The sequence below is a fragment of the Mastigoproctus giganteus genome, chromosome 8, assembly GCF_048544385.1.
Source record: "Mastigoproctus giganteus isolate SK-2022 chromosome 8, ASM4854438v1, whole genome shotgun sequence".
NCBI lineage: Eukaryota > Metazoa > Arthropoda > Arachnida > Uropygi > Thelyphonidae > Mastigoproctus > Mastigoproctus giganteus.
This window is the reverse complement of record NC_143582.1, coordinates 197,276,451-197,296,711: the sequence shown is the minus strand read 5'-3', so window position 1 is coordinate 197,296,711 and position 20,261 is coordinate 197,276,451. Positions and strand designations below refer to the sequence as shown.

Here is a 20,261-nt window from a genome sequence, read left to right as displayed (position 1 = left end):
TAAAGGGAAGGATTTTTGTTTCATAAAGGCAACTACAGTAGTCTCAGAGATTTTTTAGGTTCTGTACAGTGGGACCAACTGATGATGTTACCAACAGTAAATTCCAAATGGGAAGCATTCAAGGAAGTAATTTTGTAAGCTACTAGGCTTTTTGTTCCGACTAAGAAATACTGCTCTATATTCAGCCCCAAATGGAGGTAAAATGAACTAATCAGACTCATGGCAGAGAAGACAAATGCATGGGATGCACATAAATTGTCAGGCGACACAAAAGCCTATGGTAGATACAAGCTAGTCTGTAATCAAGTCACAAAGGTAAGGTTAGGCAAGAGAGGGCAGATTATGAAAAATCTTTGGCAAAGGATGCAAAGAAAAACATCAAAGACTTTTTCACTTATAAAAACTGTAAAAGGAAAGAGGCAAATCAGATTGGTCCACTTGATATCAATGGTTTTACTGTAGATGATCATTCTCAGATAGCTGCTGAACTAAATGAGTATTTTGTATTTACATTCACACATGAGGAGTTATTCAAGGAGGAGAGGGCCAGATGTTCATCAAACTTCAACAGGCAGTTAAATGATTTTGTAATAACTGACAGCAAAGTGGAGGAGAAATTTTTGAAGTTAAACATAAGAACGGCACCTGGGGTGGATGGGATCTATCCAATTATATTAGAGGCAGAAAAGGAAGTAAGCAAACCCTTAGTCATAATTATGAGAGCATCCTTGGATTAGGTGGAAGTCCCCACAGCCTGGAGATGTGCAAATGTATCTCCAATTCACAAATGGGGATGACATGAGTAATTACAGACCTGTTAGTTTGACTTCTGTTCCAAGGAAAATAATGAAGTCACTCCATTATTAAGAAACATTGTAGGATCATCTAGACAAGACAGCAGTAATAGTTCAGACACAGAATGGGTTTCCCAAGGGAAGGTCTTGTCTGACCAATTTGATTGGATACTATGTATGATGTGGTCACAAAGGAACTGGATGCAAAAAATAATTTTGATATCATATACTTGGATTTCAGGAAAGCTTAGATACTGTTGCACATGGCAGATTACTGTACAAATTGGAGGAGGAGGATGGCATTAAGGGGAAGTTGCTACAATGGATAAAAGGATGGTTGAGTGGGAGAAGACAGAGGGTGGTGATCAATGGGTATTGCTCTACATGAACTAATGTTATTAGTGGTGTCCCTCAGGGTTTGGTGTTGGGCCCATTGTTGTTTTGTATATTTATCAATGATATTGATGAAGTTATATCAAGCTTAATGTCAAAGTTTGCAGATGATACAAAGGTTGGCAGGGTTAATGGCAGTAATGGCAGTGTTACTGCAAGAGGATCTAGAAAAGTTGGGCAGATGGGCTGAGAAGTGACAACTGCAATTTAAAATTGACAAATGCAAAGTACTACATATGGGTAGCAGTAACTCCAAAGAAATGTACCAACTATGTGGTGTTACACTCAGGGTAGTGGAGAATGAAAGAGACCTGGGGGTAATTGTGCAGTCAGATATGAAGTTTTCTGAGCAATGCAGACAGGCTGCCAGAGTAGATCATGGGGGTCTTGTCAATGATATATAGGAAATTTTGCTAGCATAGACAAGGAGGTGATTATCCCTTTGTGGCAATGGTCAGGCCACACCTTGAGTACTGTATACCGGTCTGGAGGCCTCATTTTAGGAAGGATGTAGAGTTGCTAAAATGAGTACAGAGAAGGGCAACAAGATTGCTGAGAGGAACAAAGGGGTGCACTTACGAAGAAAGGCTTAAGTCCTGCAAGTTGCAGCACCTGGAGACTAGGCACCTGCTAGGTGACCTGATCAAGGTATTAAGGCCTTGAATGGGTTGAGCACGCTGAATTCTGATGGGGTCCTTCTACTTGTTCAGATTACAAACCTGAGGGGGCATAGATTCAAACTGAGGAAAGACAGTTGTAGAATAGATGTGTGGTAGTTTGCCTTTAGCCAGCAGGTAGTTGATTGCTGGAACAAACTTCCATCTGTTGTTGTGGAAGTTGATAGCTTAAATAAATTCAAGGCAGAACTTGAACAAACATTTGGAATGAATGGATCAGTGAAATCGGAATGTTTTGTTTTTTTTTTTTTTTTGGCTGATGCCAAAGCTTGCTTTCTTGCATCATGTGCCTCTGCTAATGCTCATAAGCAGCTGAATTGTTGGTTTTGAAGGGCAACCAGAGCAAGGATAAGTTTCAATATACAAGTGCCCCTTTAAACTTTGCAAAGCACTGAAAAGTCTTTGAATGACAAATGTAGCATCTTCTCCATGAACTGATTTTAACATTTCATGGGTTTCTGTTGCACTTTTCCGTAATTTGAAAAAAAATTTAATGCAAATTCAGTGTTCTGTAAATTCACTCATTTTAAAATGCAATGAAACACTAAAAACACTTGCTATTCAACATAAATTAATTCAGACTGACTAGATAAACAGGCAATTCACATGTTACTATGGCTAAATGAGTAACTGACCATATTGTGACAAGTCACAACTTGCGATCTGACAGCATGTATTAGTTATGCACAGAAGATTAGTATTTGTATTAGTAATGGCCATATGATGCAAGGAAGCCTAAGGCTTATACTGCACTAGCCAAAAAAAAAGTCTGATGAGTCTCCCTGAGAGAGAGAGAGAGAGAGAGAGAGAGAGAGAGAGAGTAGAAGGGAATCACCAAGGAAGAAGAAGAATGGTGATATCTAGCTCAGGATCCTGGGTGTGCCAAGCCCATACTGGATGTGAGCCCCTGGGGTTTATGGTTAATCTGTTTGTTTTCCACTGGTATTTCCAAGACTGCCAATGAAATTACAGGAATTTCCAACTTGCATCAGGAATGCATTCATGGAAAGCATGCCACCAATCAGATAACCATAATCCCCCCCCCCCACTGATCCACACCTAGAACCATTAAATGTTTTTTCCCAACTATGTAAATTAATTTTATGATACACATTTATAATAAAAAAATAAAACAATTTTATATTTCTAAAACAAAATTTAATATAAGATTAATGAATAAATGTTCATCCTCACAGAATCAATGTTGTTAGTTAGTTAGTTAGTTATTTGGTTTTTAGGAGCATTAGCAACTAAGGCCATATTGCTCCGGGATATGCGGTGGTCATTCCCTGACCTTTCCGCATCCTCCGTATTTGGTAGTGACGGGCTCGAACCCCGGTCTAATCAAGAAGCATGTGCTACGCGCTGCTGCTCCTTCACACCTGGCTACGGAGGCGGCAATCAATGTTGTGAATGGCTCACAAGCACCCCTACTCACCTGTGCTATATTATGCTGTAAGGCAGTAAATATGAGCTGTTAAATATGGTTCCCATCATGATAAAACCCTGGTCAATTTTTGTCAATAAAAGTGGAATTTAAATTCTTTAAGTGCTTTCTGAACTTTTCTGACAGTGATGCACTACACAGGTGCCAAAAATAATTCAACATTACAACTTTCCTTCATTATTTTTAAGTTGATAGAATGCAATGGTACACTATTTCCTTTGTTTCAGGCCAAAAAGCAACACCAGAGAGAGAGAGAGATGTGCAGGTACTAAGCACAATTTTAAGTGAGGCTATCTGAAATTGAGCAGGTTAGTAATTAGCTTTCAAAGAGAAAAAGTGTCCAGAGCACACTGTCCACCAAGTATGAAGCTCATGAAGAAATGTAAATTTTAATATATTTCTCAATAACAGTATTTTAATCAATTACAATAGACTCTCGATTTTCTGGGGTAGATGGTAAAAAGAAATTCCCGGATAATCAATTTCTAGGTTAATAGAAAAATACAGTAAGTCCCGGACATACATAAGAGATACGTTCCAGGACTTATCACGTAAGTAGAGTTTTAACTCAGGAATGACTAATATATCCCTGATATGCCAAAATTACAAAAACCACATAACATCCTCAGAAGAATGAAGAAAAATAGTTATATACTTTTAATTAGTTCAATTAAAAACTTTATCTGGGGACAGCGGTGAAGTAGCCAGAGTGGAATATAAGAAAAGAAAACATAAAAGGAAGAAAAAAACACGTTACTGAACTGTAAAAATGGATACATATTTTGTAGCCTAGTTTATTATAGTTAACTTCGTTGGTGCTGATCGCTTCACTGCTTCTCGTATTCTGTCTTTCTCCTTTATTGTGTTCAACCGTTGCCACTGACAAAACTGAATTCCGTAGAATACTTGTTGATGTTTGGCTATTTTCATACATCCTTATTATTTTAATTTTCTGATCCAACTCTATCGCTTTCCTTTTCTTGACAGATTTACTAGTACCGCTGTCACGTATTCTCTTAGTCGGCACCATAATAATGGTCAAAATTAAATTTTCTGGAAAGAACTTCACAGGGTTAAGGCGAAAACTCACTATCATCACCCCACACAAACTCACATTTTACTAAAGCACATTTCCCGAGGTTACTGCCATAAAACAATAAAAACAATTTTCACTTTCCAGGTTATTGGGCTTTTCTGTTAGTGCAATTCATTATAAACTGGTAATAAACTCGAACACTTATCACGCACTACTCGTGTGAGTAGTGCATGGTAAGTTTCAGTTTATTTATTTTTTAATTTGGAGTCTTCAAGTGTCCCTGTTAATCCGATCCCGGTAAATCGAGAGTCTGCTGTACATCAAATATATGCAATGAAATAAAATCAGAGAACATTGCTGATATGATACCAAAACTTGGCAACACCACTGGAACATGACACAACATCCATTTTGGAAAGCTCTGCTGTATGCATTTTGCTTCATTTCAGATTTTTCAAATTAGCCATACAATTTTTTTTTCACATTGGAAGGCATACCACTTACAAAAGCTGCAGGGGCTAAAAGTGAAATGCATGCTGCAGGTTAGCTAACCCCCCATACTAAACTATACATTATTCATTCCCAGTAGAAGTTTAGATAGTATATTCAGAAAGTACTGCCAAAAACTATGAACTCAGAATTATGAATAATTCCTGTAGCTAATACAACAAACACAAAAAATTAAGAGAATAATAATCATAATTAACCAGATCAAAATAAAGAATTCAGTCACTTTATTAACACCCTTGAGCTTCCGGGGTTCAGATAAATTAACTAAGTAACTAATATTTTGTTATACGGATTTTATGTTGTGTTTTTTTTTTATGTCTAGATATTTTGCTATTTTTATTTTGATTATAAATAAATTCGTGCGCATTTACACTGCTGGCACCATCAGCAGACTTGTGTGTAAAAATTACGAGTGTAATTTTTCCGCACTGTAAATTAATTTAATTATTTTGTTTCAATTTCAGACTTTGGAATTAAATTGATTTATATTTTTTGATAACATGACCTCAGAAAATATCAAAAAACAAAAATACAAACAAGAAAATAGAATCTTTCAAGAAGAATGGGTAGAAAATTTTGCTTTTATTGACAATAATGGAAAGTCGTTGTGTTTTATTTGTAAAGTTACAATTGCAAACTACAAAGTAAGCAATTTACATTGACATTACGAAGTAAGTCATCCCCACTTTTCAACTCAATATCCACTAATTCAAAATTGCAAACAGAGAAACTTAAGTCCTTGCAACTGGTCTTCATAAACAACAAGGACTCGTCTTCTTTTAGTCACGAAGATGACAGAGCAGACGAAGCTAGTTTTTTGATAGCTTGGAATATTGCTCGTGCCAAACGTTCATATCGAGAAGGAGAATTTATTAAAAGGAACTTGGTAGAAGTGGTTAAAGTTTTGGATCCAGATAATATAAATCTGCATAAATTGATCGCACAGGTTCATATGTCATGCCGTACAACTGAGTGTCATATTGGTGCAATTAGTAAAAATGTTGAAAATAGTTTGATGTGCGATTTGAAAAATTGTACACCATTTAGTTTAGCTCTCGACGAGTCTACAGACATTCTGGATGTTCCACAATTGGCCGTTTTTGTCCCCTATGTATATGCAGACGTAAATGTGAAGGAAGAAATGTTAGACCTAGCAGCTCTTATCAAAACAACTCGCGGTATCGATGTTAGAAATGCCCTTGATGAAGTAATGAACAGGTTTGAATTGCCTCGTGATAAACTTGTAAGTGTTGCGACTGACGGAGCACCTGCAATGATAGGGAAAAACCAAGGTCTCATTGGTCTTTTAAACAACGATCCTAAAATTCCACGTTTCTTACCTCTTCACTGCATAATTCACCATGAACATCTCATAGCGAAGTACTTCAAATACAAAAATGTGTGGAAGATTGTTTTGCAGATTGTGAATTTAATTAGAACAAATGCCAAAACACATCGTCAATTTAAGAACTTTTTAGAAGAGTTGCGAGTGAATGACGAAACAGATGAATTGCCCAGTGATTTATCCCTATGGTGTGTTGTAAGATGGCTGTCAACTTACAATGTTTTGAGCCATTTTGTGAACTCCTAAATCTTATCATAACATTTACAAAAGAAAAAGGGAAAAAATACCCAGCATTAGAAAATGAAACTTGGCTTTCTGACTTAATGTTCCTTACAGACATTATAGAACATTTGCAAACACTTAATTTGGCTTTACAAGGAAAGGAAAAAATTATTATTGATTTGTCACAAACTGTATTTAGTTTTGAATCTAAACTTTGGCTTTTTGTGTACGATCTTAGGAACAAAATATTTAATCATTTTTCACGAGTAAAAGCAAATATAATTAATATCAAAGAAGAAAAGTTAGACAAATACAAAGAAAAATTGGAAGAATTGCAAGCAGATTTCAAACATAGGTTTGAAGATTTGAAATCTACATTTGCATATTTTGTGAACCCATTTATTTGTGATATTATTGAAGATGGATTTCCAATTTCTGAAATAATACTTGTTGAACAAGTGGCTGGGGAATTGGAGTTATTAGAGATGAAAGAGGATCAGGCATTACAAATGCAGCACAAATCTACTTCTATAATTGAATTTTGGAAACTCGTGCCAGAATCAAAATATCCACATTTAAAGAAAGCTGCTGGCTGTCTAATTTCAATTTTTGGTACAACATATTGCTGTGAATCTTTGTACTACACAATGAAGTTTGTGAAGTCGAAATATCGTTCACATTTGACCAATCATCATCTCACTGAATTACTGCGAACGGCTTTAACAAATTTTACGCCAAATTTCAAAGATTTGACCAAAGGTCTTCGTTAAAATGTTATATTTTTTATTAATGCACTTTTATTTTTATTATTAAAATTTTGAAATAATTATTTTGTATTTTCTTTCTCTTAATTATATTTTCTTATATATGTATACTTTACATAGCACTTAAGACTTGTGTAGAATATGTAATCATATTAATTAAATTAAATTTGAATTTGTGTGAATTTGTTAATACTATGTAACTATGGTGTGACTCTTTATAATATATGAAAAACCAGAATGTGACTCTCATTGACCTCATGCGTGCCCACTCCTGGCAATAGAGTTTGGGTCAGGCACCACCAGTGGTTTCCCACATCTGCACCATAAGCACTCTTGTGAAGTAATACAGTACCACTGTAAAAGGCAGAGATGTTGTGTGTAGTATTGTGTTGTGTTCTGGCTTTTGCCGCAGGGCCCCAGGCGGTACCCCACGTTACCCACACACTGCTAGGAGGTAGCCAGACTTGCTATTATTCTCTGGTTGGTCTCTGCCAGGGTTGCCTGAGCTTCCTGGATGGAGACAAAAAAAAAAAAAAAAAATGTGAGAGGGGTGGATAGTGCAAAAGTGGGAGTTAAAGTTGAAAGAGGCAGGAGGGAGAAGAGCTGGACACCTCCAGCTTTGGAGCCCACCCAGGGCCGAGGGAAGTAAAAGATGAAAGTATTTCTGAGCTAGAGTACCAGCAAAGTAGAGTCGCAAACTGGCAGGTGACAACACAATTTTGATTGAGGTTCAGTTGGTAATTTCATCCATTGAGCTATTTATGGTGAGTGGTGAAGCTGTGGTTGATAGTTCTTTCTGATGTTAAATTCAGTCTGGGCAAATACAGTCAGTTGTTTGTAGAGTTCCTCTTCAGTGAAAAAGAGGAATTCTTCACCAAGTGAGAGGTATGTGAGCACGTGGCTTCTGGATGGATGATAAAGGTGTCGTAGAGAACATGTTCTCAATTTTCTTTGACTCCACAGTGGCAGAGAGGGTTGTCAGATATACCTAGTTCAGTGAAATTAGCATTAAAGAACCCATGTCCAGTTAGAAGGTATGCTAGGTGGAGTCCAGATGAATACCATGGAAGAGGGCAGGGGTAGGTTATAGATATAGTGGGAATAAATCTGTAAGTAGCTCTTCCCTTAGCTGAGGTATTCCAATCCTGCTGACAGATTTGGACAAGGTGGTTCATTATATTTCTTTTTTCCTGTTCTATGTTGTTAGTAAAGTTGATAGTGTAGCCCATTATAGTCGCTGGCAGTGTTTTCCTGAGATGGTAATGGGGCCCCCTCACAGCCACCTCTAAATATAGAGGTAGTGCAGGAGTGCTAACAGTGCAGCACACTCTGGTTAAATTTTTTTTTTTTTTTTTTTTGTCGAAGCTAATATTAAATACCCGTATATTAACATTATTTTTTGTAGAATAGACAGAAGATAAGGTCTTGTGGTTTGTACTGAATGTCCTTACTTGCCAGCACTTCGATGGCTACCTTAGTTGCTGCAAAAGAGATACACCATGAGCTACTCTTGCAGACCGTTTGCACTGCTCAGAAAACTTCATATCTGACTACACGATTACCCCCAGGTCCTTTTCATTCTCTACCACTGTCGGTGTAGTACCACAGAGTTGATACGTTACTCTGGGGTTACTGCTTCCCATACGTTTTCTGCACATGGTGTACAATGTTTGTGCTTTTCTGCACATGCCGTACAATGTTTGTGCTTATCTGCACATGCCGTACAATGTTTGTGCTTATCTGCACTGGTTACAGTGAGAAGGATTAGCATTAGTAGAGGCATATGATGCAAGAACGCAAGCTTATGCAGCATCAGGCAAAAAAAAAAAAAAAAAAAACATGCTCCAATTTCACCCCCTCTGTTCATTCCAAATACTTGTCCAGTTCAGCCTTAAATTTATTTAGGCTATCAACTTCCACAACACAAGATGGAAGTCTGTTCCGCCAATCAACTACCCACTGGCTAAAGGCAAGCTTCCACACATCTATCCTACAGCTGTCTTTCCTCAATTTGAATGTATGCCCTCCCAGGTGATTATTCTGAGCAAGAGGAAGAGTCCCATCAGCATTGAGCATGCTCAAACCATTCAAGACTTTATACACCTCAATCAGATCACCTCACAGGTGCCTAGTCTCCAAACACTGTAATCTGCAAAACTTAAGCTTTTCTTCGTAAGAGCAACCCTTCGTTCCATTCACTAATCTTGTTGCCCTTCTTCTCTGTACTCATTCCAACCGCTCTACATCCTTCTTAAAATGAGGCCTCCAGACTTGTATACAGTACTCAAAGTGTGGCCTGACTACTGCCTTATACAAGGGAATAATCACCACCTTATCTCTGCAAGAAAAACTCCTGTATATCACTGACAAGACAACATGAGCTACTCTTGCAGACCGTCTGCACTGCTCAGTAAACTTCATATCTGCCTGCACAATTACCCCCAGGTCCTTTTCATTCTCAACCACTGTCGGTGTAGTACCACAGAGTTGATACGTTACTATGGGGTTACTGCTTCCCATATGTAGTACTTTACACTTGTCAATGTTAAACTTCATTTGCCACCTTTCAGCCCATCTGTTCAACTTTTCTAGATCCTGTTGCAGCAACATACTGTCATTAGTGTCATTAACAACCCTTCCAACCTTCATATCATCTGCAAACTTGGACATTAAGCCTGATATACCATCATCAATATCATTTATAAATACAGAAAACAACAATGGACCCGACACTGAACCCTGAGGGACTCCACTAATAACATTAGTCCACAAAGAGCAGTGTCCATTGATTGCCACTCTGTCTTCTCCCACTCAACCATCCCTTTATCCATAGCAGCAATTTGCCTCCAATGCCGAACTGCTCCAATTTGTGCAACAGTATCAAAAGCCTTTCTAAGATCCAAGTATATAATATCAAAGTTAATCCCTGCATCTAGCTCTTTTTTGACTGCATCATAGTAACCAATCAATTGGTCAGGCAAGACTTCCCCTTAACAAAACCATGCTGTGTCCGAGCTATAACTGAAGTCTTGTCTAGATGATCCTGCAGTGCTTCTTTAACCAGTGCCTCCATTAATTTCCCTGGAACAGAAGCTAAACTAACAGGTCTATAATTATTTGTGTTGCCCTTTGATCCTCCTTTGTGAATTGGGGTCACATTTGCACATCTCCAGTCCATGGGTAGCTCCCCTGAGTCCAAGGAAGCTCTCATGATTATGGCCAAGGGTTTGCTTACTTCCTTTGCTGCCTCCTTTAATATAACTGGATAGATCTCATCCACCCCAGGTGCCTTTCTTATGTTTATCTTCAAACTTGGACATTAAGCCTGATATACCATGGATGGTATTAAGCTTTCTTCTAAATCGCTGGATGGTGACAATATGAAACCAGGTGCCTGCATCATAGCAAACTGCCAGTAGAAAGACTGCTTTATATATTATGACAAATGATATGACAGAATAGCCACATTTTAAACATGGGATGATCTTGAGTCTCTGCTGTTTTTTCAGCCAGACCCTTGTTAGAATTTCCACCTTAACAAGAATGGTTTAGCAAATGTTTCATGCTTGATCCCATTTTTCTTGTTTCATCAACGATTAGAAGAATGCTCAAATTTTAACAGAGAAATTAAAAAAAAAAAAAAAAAAAAAATTCTATAAAGATAAATTGAGTTTTAGCTGAGTGGATGGATGTTTGATGATCACAAAAGGGATAAATATTGCATGGGATCAATTCTGGATTCACCATTAACCCACATTAAATATTTTAAAGTAATCGTCAAACTGTTAAGGAGCCCACCTCAACTTCCTTCACAGCACAAGAATTGAGAAATGCTACTCTAGCAAATGTTCACAACCCTTCTGTGTCTCTTTTCGAACTATGTAATACATCAGCTTAACTTCTGAAATTCTAAATGGAGAGTGCTGTTTAGACAATAGATTTTTCATTTGAACAAGTAATGAATAATGAAGCACTCCTACACCTTCGGGTGCCTCCGTAGCCAGGAGCAGCAGTGCGTAGCACACGCTTCTTGATTAAACCAGGGTTCGAGCCCGTGACTACCAAATACGGAGGATGTGGAAAGGTCAGGGAATGACCACCGCATATCTCCAGGGCAATATGGCCTTAGTTGCTAATGCTCCTAAAAACCAAATAACAAACAAACCTACACCTTCCTCCTCCTCATATCCCAGATAGCATATATACTGTACAGTTATTATAGATTTTAGCAATAACCAGTATGATAAAAAATAAAAACAATAATTTAGAGAAATGTTTATAATTATAAAGCCTGCCTATATCAATTATGATTTAGGCAAGCTTTGCTCCTTTTTTACTTTGTCAATACTAATTTACCTGCAAATAGCCTAGCTAGACATGATTTTTATACATATATATGTGGCACTTACCTGTACCGACAAAAAAGCAATGACTAGAGCTATCACATCAGACAACATGTGAAAAGAGTCAGCAATTAATGCCACAGAATTTGTGACATAACCCACAATGATTTCCAACAGGAAGAAGGTTGTAGTTAAGGTGAACATGCTTAGTAAGCGACACTTCTTTCCAGTATAGCGCCCCATGATTATCTAGTTATCAGTTTGAAATTCTGAATGTATGATTACTGAATTTATTGGTCCCTGAGTAATTATACTAGCATTTAAGAATGGAAAAGAAATGTGATGAAATCAAACAGATTTAAGCTGATTCCTTTCTTTTCTGTGGTCCCAAAATGTACTTTGCACAATACCCTGAAACAAAAATAAATAAATAAATAACAATACAAAAAAATAAAAATGCTAGATAAAAGCAAATCTTATTATACACTACAGTACCAAAAGTATTTGGACACCCCTGGGATTTGGGAAAAATTAAGCATAACCACCGTTCACATAGCAGGAATGGGTACAAAAGCAACTGCATTCACATTTCAAGTAAGAAGAGCAATGAAATATAGTAGATGAGTTGAGGCATTCACTTAGTGACTTCCAACAGGGAGGATTCCATAGGATGCCATGTTGGCAATTTCATGGCATCACAGCAAAACTGCAATACCGCAGATCAATGGTGACTGACATAATCACAAAATGGAAATATCATGGTGCTACTACAACCAGGAAACACTTGGGCATACCATAAAAATTGACAGAAAGAGACCAAAAGGAGCTCAGAAAAGTAGTATGTAAATCCTCATCAAGTATATTATGCCAGGGAGGGTAGAGAAACAAATATCAGTACAAGAACAATATGTAGAGAGCTGTGGCACATAAACCAAACATCACAACACAGAATCTACTAGCCTAGTGCACAACGCAATGTAATTTGCCCCTGAAATGTTGGAAAGCTGGGCGCCTCCGTAGCCAGGTGGGAAGGAGCAGCAGTGCGTAGCACACACTTCTTGATTAGACCGGGGTTCGAGCCCGTCACCACCAAATACGGAGAATGCGGAAAGGTCAAGGAATGACCACCGCATATCCTGGAGCAATATGGCCTTAGTTGCTGATGCTCCTAAAAACCAAATAACAAACAATTGGAAAGCTGTTTTATGGAGTGACATATCACAGTACATGGCTTTCTGATCTATGTTTATACCTGGAGGACACCAGGAGAACTTTATTTACCAGTGTACAGTTTCAACTGTGAAGTGCCATGTCAGTGCACAGCACTTGAGTCTTGGTGGAAGTGCTGTCACATCATCTGTCTGAGGCTATTTCTCATGATTTGGGCTTGATCCATTGGAACAATGAATATCACACAGGCTGATATTACTGACAATTCTCATCTACTTACATTGTGGCAGCAGTACTGGGAGGATACTTTTATGTTTTGGCATGAACAGTGCACAATGTCATAGTGCATAGCTTGTAGTACCTTGATTTGAATACATGGGCATACAAACGTTTCACTTTCTGCCCAGAACTTTGCCCTTAATCCCACTGGCCATCTCCAGAATAAAATGGAACATCAGCTTCAGACTAGACTAACATATTTTAGAAAAATATGTTAATCATCTATTGATTTTATTACGTAAAATCAGTAACTCATTTTACTATAATCTTGAAGGAGTCATGGACCAAAATACCCCTTCCTGCTATCAAAAATTGGTTAAGAATCAATCAACAAGGATACATATATAATTAAGGCCAAAGTCGCCCAAGGTATTACTAAATACTGTATCCATAAAAGTTTCTTTGAAATGTGCAGGTGTCCAGTTACTTTTTACAAGGTAGCATGCATTACTTTGCACTAAAATTTTAAACTATGCAGATAACTATAATAAGTAAGAATATTTATAATCATTTAAGATATTTAAGTTAAAATATCTTAAATATTTTAAAATAATTAAAATATCTTAACTTTCTTTAAGTTAAAATTACACATCAGAGAATATATGATCAAACGTGATCCAATTTAAAAAGAAAGCATTCCATACAAAATGTAAAGAAAATTTATAGTAGAGATCAAAACAGCATCTTCAAATATATACATTGTGTGGGCACTTTATTTATTAAATACAACTGTCCTTTCAAAGAATGGAGTGCTCCTTCAATAACAGCTTCACATGTTCATACCATGTGATATAAAGTAGAAATAAGAATGCTGTATGCATGCAATTTCAGCATGAGGATGAGCAAGATGAAAAATTTAAATGATTTTAACATGGTATGACAGTGTCAGCACCAAACACACTGGCAATGGGAAGTTAAAAAAGAAATTCATATTGCCATTGTTAATAAAATTTCAGTGGAAGGATTATGTGAAGCCATTATTTAACAATAAAAATATCAATGGTTTTATTTCCATTTAATTTTTAATAGTTTTATTTCTTTTACAAAACAGTTGTGAAAAATGCTGAAAAAAAAAAAAAAAGGTTCAAATTGTATCATTAAATCCTTGTTTAGAAAAATCTCCATTCTACATAAATAAAATACATACATAAAAATGAAGGCAGTCCAAATTACCCAGGTTACTGTATAATTAGTTTTATTCAATATACTATGATATTTTTGTAATTAATTGAGTTTTGTTGAGCAGTAAATATGATTTCCATTAAAAATGATAGACAGCATGATTTGTGTGTTGGGGGGATTAACATTGGCGATCAGCCTCAGTCAGCCTTACTGCTTGTACTCACTGTCGCATGTGGTAGTGATCACTGTGTACTAATGTGGAATTTAATTAAAGGCAACTACCATCAAGGATAAAGGGAAAGGCTTTTGCAAGGGCAACTACAGTGGTCTCAGAGTGTTTTTAAATTCTATGCAGTGGGACCCACTGATGATGTTACCAACAGCAAATTCTAAATGGGAAGCATTCAGGGAAGTAATCATAAAAGCAAAGATTTTCATAATAACTAAGAAATACGATTCAAGGTTTAGACTTAAATGGATGCAAGATGAACTGATGAGACTTGTGGCAGAGAAGAAAAATGCATGGGTTGCATATAAGAATGTCATACAAGTATACCACAGTCTTCTGTATCACGTGATACAGAAGACTGTGGTATATAAACAATTAATTTGTAATCAGGTTACAGCAGAGGTTAAGCAAGCTAAGGCAAATTATGAGAAGTATCTCATAAAGAATACAAAGAACAGCAGCAGCAGAGACTTCTATTACCCCTTCTACTCTTATATTAAGAGTAGAAGGGGTTGAATTGCATTGGGCCACTTGATGTCAATGATGACCCTGCACAAGATGCTGAAAAATTGAATAGGCATTTTGCATCTACATTCACACATGAGGAATTCTTCAAGGAAGGGGATGCCAGAAGCTTATCAAACTTGAAGTTAAACATAAAAAAGTTGCATGGGGTGGTTGGAATCTATCCAATTATATTAAAGGAGGCAGAAAAAGTGATAAGCAAACCTTTAGTCATAATTATGAGAGCATCCTTGGATTTGGGGGTTCCCTATGGACTGGAGATATGTAAATGTATCCACAATTCACAAAGGGGAATCAAAAGGTGACCTGAATAATTACAGACCAGTGAGCTTAACATCTGTTCCCATCTAGTTAAAAAAGTAATGCAGGATCATCTAGACAGGAATGCAATTATACTGCAGTCACAGCATAGATTTGTTAAGGAGTGGTCTGACCAATCTGTCTAGATATTATGATGCAGTGACCACAGAAATGGATGCAAAAATAATTCTGATATCGTATACTTGGATTTCAGGGAAGCGTTTGACATGGTTGCACATAAAAGACTACAGTACAAACTGGAGAAATGTGCATTAAGGGCAAGTTACTGCTATGGATAAAGGGATGGTTGAGTGGGAGAAGACAGAGTGATTATCAATGGGCACTGCTCATCGTGGATGAATGTTATTAGTGGGGTTCAGTGATGGGCTTGTTGTTTTAATATCTTTAATGATATTGATGAAGATATATCAGGCTTAATGTAAGTTTGTAGCTGATACAAAGGTTGGCAGAGTGGTTAATGACAGTAATCAAAGTGAGCTATTGCAACAAGATCTGGGAAAATTAGGTTAATGAGCTGAGAAATGGCAGTTGAAGTTTAACACTGACAAATGCAAGGTAATGCATATGGGTAGCAGTAATCCCAGATTAATATATCAACTGTGGGATAGTACACTGAGGGAAGTGGAAAATGAAAGAGCTGGGGATAATTGTGCAGTCAGATATGGAATTCTCTGAGCAGTGTAGACAAGCAGCCAGACAGTTCATGGGGTTTTGTCAATGATACAGAGAAACTTTGCTAACAGGGATAGGGAGGTGATTATCTTCTTTTTCAAGGCCATGGTTGATGGCATTCTTTCTCTTTCTGAGACTACACAAATGAGGGGGCATAAATTCAAGTTGAGGAATGATGGTTGAAGGTTGGATGTACAGAAGTTTTCCTTCAACTATCAGGTGGTTGATTATTGGAACAAACTTCCATCTGTTGTTGTGGAAGTGGGTGGTCTAAATTCAAGGAAGAACTAGGCAAATTTTAAGAGGGTAATGGATGGGTGATGTGTGTAGTTTTTTTTTTTTGCTGATGCTTTATAAGTGTGCTTTCTTTCATCATTTGCCATTACTAATTCTATTTCAGCATACTAAATGTAAGTGCAACAATCAAGTTGAAATTTTGGGAATATGAATGACAATGACAACTGAATGATATTCAGTCTCTGAGAAAAACCAATCTGATGCCCCAAAGAGTAATAATTCTGCAGACCCAGAAGTTATTCAAGTGTCCAGTACCAAACTGGTGCTCTCCCTAATGATTTGACCCCAATGATAGGTTTATGCACTCTGTGTTCTGGTTTGAAATGGGGAACTAAATTATTTGGAGGGAACTAACAATTGTTTCATAATAAAACAGATAGAATAGAACCAGTGCACACCTGAGAGATGTACAAATTGATGAAAAGATTACTAATTAGTTGTCAATTCTTAAGGTTACTGAAGGGTATATGATTCTCTACATGGGAACTAACAATATTAAGCAAAAACGAGCTGAGGACTTAGTCATAAAAATTATAATTCATGGGGGAAATCTAGGGAGTCACTGGAAAAATATTGTCTATACTATAATTTTTAGTGTTTCTCACCAACCATTGAAGTAAAAACGGAAACCAAAATCTTAAAAAGTTTATGTTTAAGTTTACGATAAATTTACAGTAGATCAAACAAAATACGATTATACAAAATGTTACTAATAAAATACTGAATTAGGATAAAATAAAACAAATGTATACAAATAAAATGATAATAAAATACTGAATTAAAATGCAACAAAATATACTAGATTAAAAGCGCTAAAATAACTGAAGCTTTCAAAGGCTTCTGCCTTCTTCCTCAACAGTGTACTTCTATACTGCGGTGCCTCATTAAATACCAGCAGGTTCACGGTGCATCTCATGTAAATGTGTACTGTTCCTGTACATGGTGGAACCGGAAGTGGCTCGGGAGCGTTCCAGGCGAAAACGTTCATCCCCTCCCAGGATTACCGCCTCAAAGAGAGGATGAATGTGTGTACCCCTGTCTCTATTTATATTGTTCCCAATAGAATTAATTCGTAGGCTCTCGAGCCACTTGCGGTCCCAAAATCTATGCGCCCGATCAGTGATGATGCTTCGTCCAGGGAGATATGATGTTGCTTCTCCCAAAAATGTTCAGCTACGGCGGATTTACCGTAATCTGCATTTCTTATCGCGTTTGTGTGCTCCCCCAGACGATCTTTGAGGCGTCGTTTTGTTTCCCCCACAATCTGGGCACTTGATGCTATATACGACCCCACTTATATTTTCGTGTGAGATGGGGTCTTTCACCTGTGACACGACCGTGTGCAGCTTCCGACCTGGGAGCTGCACACAGCACGTCTGGTAATTCCTTAGTATACAAGCTATATGCTCGGTTAAACCCGGATAGTAGGGAACGTATGCGGTGGCTATCGGTGTGAAAGGCTCACGTCTGCTCTGCCCTCCACTAATGTATTTCTCTATGATCCTCTGGGGGTACCCACACTTCAAAAGATCCGCCGTAACACGCTCATACTCTATTTTTCTGTCCTCTGAGGTACTACAATGCGATTTTGCCCTATCTACTAGTGCTCTTATCACACTGTTCCTCTGATGGTTGGCCTGAGCTGAGTTGTAATGTGAGTATTGGCCTTTGCACATAGGTTTTCTAAACACTTTTGTTTTCAAACACTGGCCTTCTCTACAGATCAACACATCCAGGAACGGCAAAACCCCTCCTTCTTCTACCTCAGATGTGAATTGTATGAACGGGGAGAAGCTGTTAAGAAAATTCAACGTCTCACCTTCACTCCCCTTCCAAATAATTGAAACGTATCATCAACGTATCTTTTCCACGGATGCACAGGGAGAACCATATCATTGAATAACCTTGCCTCGAGCTCCTCCATAGCTAAATTAGCTATGATCCCACTGATGGGGATGAGTATGAGCACACGCACAGAGTATGAGCGTGTTACGGCGGATCTTTTGAAGTGTGGGTATTCCCAGAGGATCATAGAGAAATACATTAGTGGAGGGCAGAGCAGACGTGAGCCTTTCACACTGATAGCCACCGCATACGTTCCCTACTATCCGGGTTTAACCGAGCGTATAGCTCGTATACTAAGGAATTACCAGATGCGCTGTGTGCAGCTCCCAGGTAGGAAGCTGCACACGGTCGTGTCACAGGTGAAAGACCCCATCTCACACGAAAATATAAGTGGGGTCGTATATAGCATCAAGTGCCCGGATTGTGGGGAGTGTTATGTGGGGGAAACAAAACGACGCCTCAAAGATCGTCTGGGGGAGCACACAAACGCGATAAGAAATGCGGATTACGGTAAATCCGCCGTAGCTGAACATTTTTGGGAGAAGCAGTCATCACTGATCGGGCGCATAGATTTTGGGACCGCAAGTGGCTCGAGAGCCTACGAATTAGTTCTATTGGGAACAATATAAATAGAGACAGGTGTACACGCATTCTTCCTCTCTTTGAGGCGGTAATCCTGGGAGGGGATGAACGTTTTCGCCTGGAACGCTCCCGAGCCGCTTACGGTTCCAACATGTAAAGGAACAGTACACGTTTACGTGAGATGCACCGTGAACCTGCTGGTATTTAATGAGGCACCGCAGTATAGAAGTACACTGTTGAGGAAGAAGCCTTTGAAAGCTTCAGTTATTTTAGTGCTTTTAATCTAGTATATTTTATTGCATTTTAATTCAGTATTTTATTATCATTTTATTTGTATACATTTGTTTTATTTTATCCTAATTCAGTATTTTATTAGTAACATTTTGTATAATTGTATTTTGTTTGATCTACTGTAAATTTATCGTAAACTTAAACATAAACTTTTCAAGATTTTGGTTTCCATTTTTACTTCAATGGTTGGTGAGAAACACTAAAAATTATAGTATGAATATACCCAACCCCAGAGGCCTATTTGAAGAAAATATTGTCTAGTGGCATGGACTGAGGTTACACTTGTGCCACCCTCAATGTGCAATCTCCAATTATGCAGAAAGTGGCAATGATAAGCATAAAGCACTGAAGTCACCAGCAGCAGACACAGTACACAGGGAAGACAGTACTCGGGTGGCTAAAAAACTAAACGAGTATTTTGCATCTACATTCACATGAGGAATTATTCAGGAAGGGGAATGCCAGAGGTGAAGTAAACTCTGGCAGTGAGCTAGATGATTTTGTAATAACTGAGAGGAAAGTGGAGGAGAAATTGTTGAGGATAAACATAAAAAAAGCACCCGGGGTGGATGGGATCCATCCAGTTATATTAAAGGAGGCAGCAAAGGAAGTAAGCAAACCCTTAGCCATAATTATGAGAGCTTCTTTGGACTCAGGGGAGGTATCCATAGACTGGATATTAGCATTAGTAGAGGCGTATGATGCAAGAAAGCAAGCTTATGCAGCATCAGCCAAAAAAAAAAAAACTTCCACTTCACCCCTCCGCTCGTTCGAAATACCTGTCCAGCTGAGCCTTAAATTTATTTAGGCTATCAACTTCCATAAAAAGGGATGGAAGTCTGTTCCACCAACCAACTACCCACTAGCTAAAGGCAAATTTCTGCACATCTATCCTACATCTGTCTTTCCTCAATTTGAATTTATGCCCTCTCAGGTGATTATTCTGGGCAAGAGGAAGAATCCCATCAGCACTGAGCATGCTCAAACCATTCAAGGCTTTATACACCTCTATCAGATCACCTCGCCGGTGCCTAGTCTCCAGACACTGTAATTTGCAAAACTTAAGCCTTTCTTCGTAAGAGCAACCCATTTGTTCCATTCACTAATCTTGTTGCCCTTCTCTGTACCGTTCCAGCAGCTCTACATCCTTCTTGAAATGAGGTTTCCAGACCTGTATACAGTACTCAAGGTGTGGCCTGACCATTGCCTTATATAAGGGAATCATCACAACCTTATACCTGCTAGAAAAATTCCTGTATATCATTGACAAGACACCATGGGCTACTCTTGCGGCCCATCTGCACTGCTCAGAAAACAACTTCATATCTGCCTGCACAATTACCCCCAGGTCCTTTTCATTCTCTACCACTGTCAGTGTAGTCAGAGCCGGTCCGAGG

General features: G+C 38.0%; 1 protein-coding gene across 2 annotated transcripts in view; it reads right to left on the bottom strand.

Annotated features, from left to right (window-relative positions):
* The window catches only part of LOC150082151 (proton-coupled zinc antiporter SLC30A1-like), a 145,162-nt gene that overhangs the window by 102,943 nt on the left and 21,958 nt on the right, over positions 1-20,261 (bottom strand). For both annotated transcript variants that reach the window (XM_090380013.1, XM_090380014.1), the window contains exon 2: positions 11,598-11,942. In XM_090380013.1, coding sequence (XP_090236139.1) covers positions 11,598-11,774 — 177 coding nt within the window. In that variant the 5' untranslated portion in view covers positions 11,775-11,942. The remainder of the gene's footprint in view (positions 1-11,597; positions 11,943-20,261) is intronic.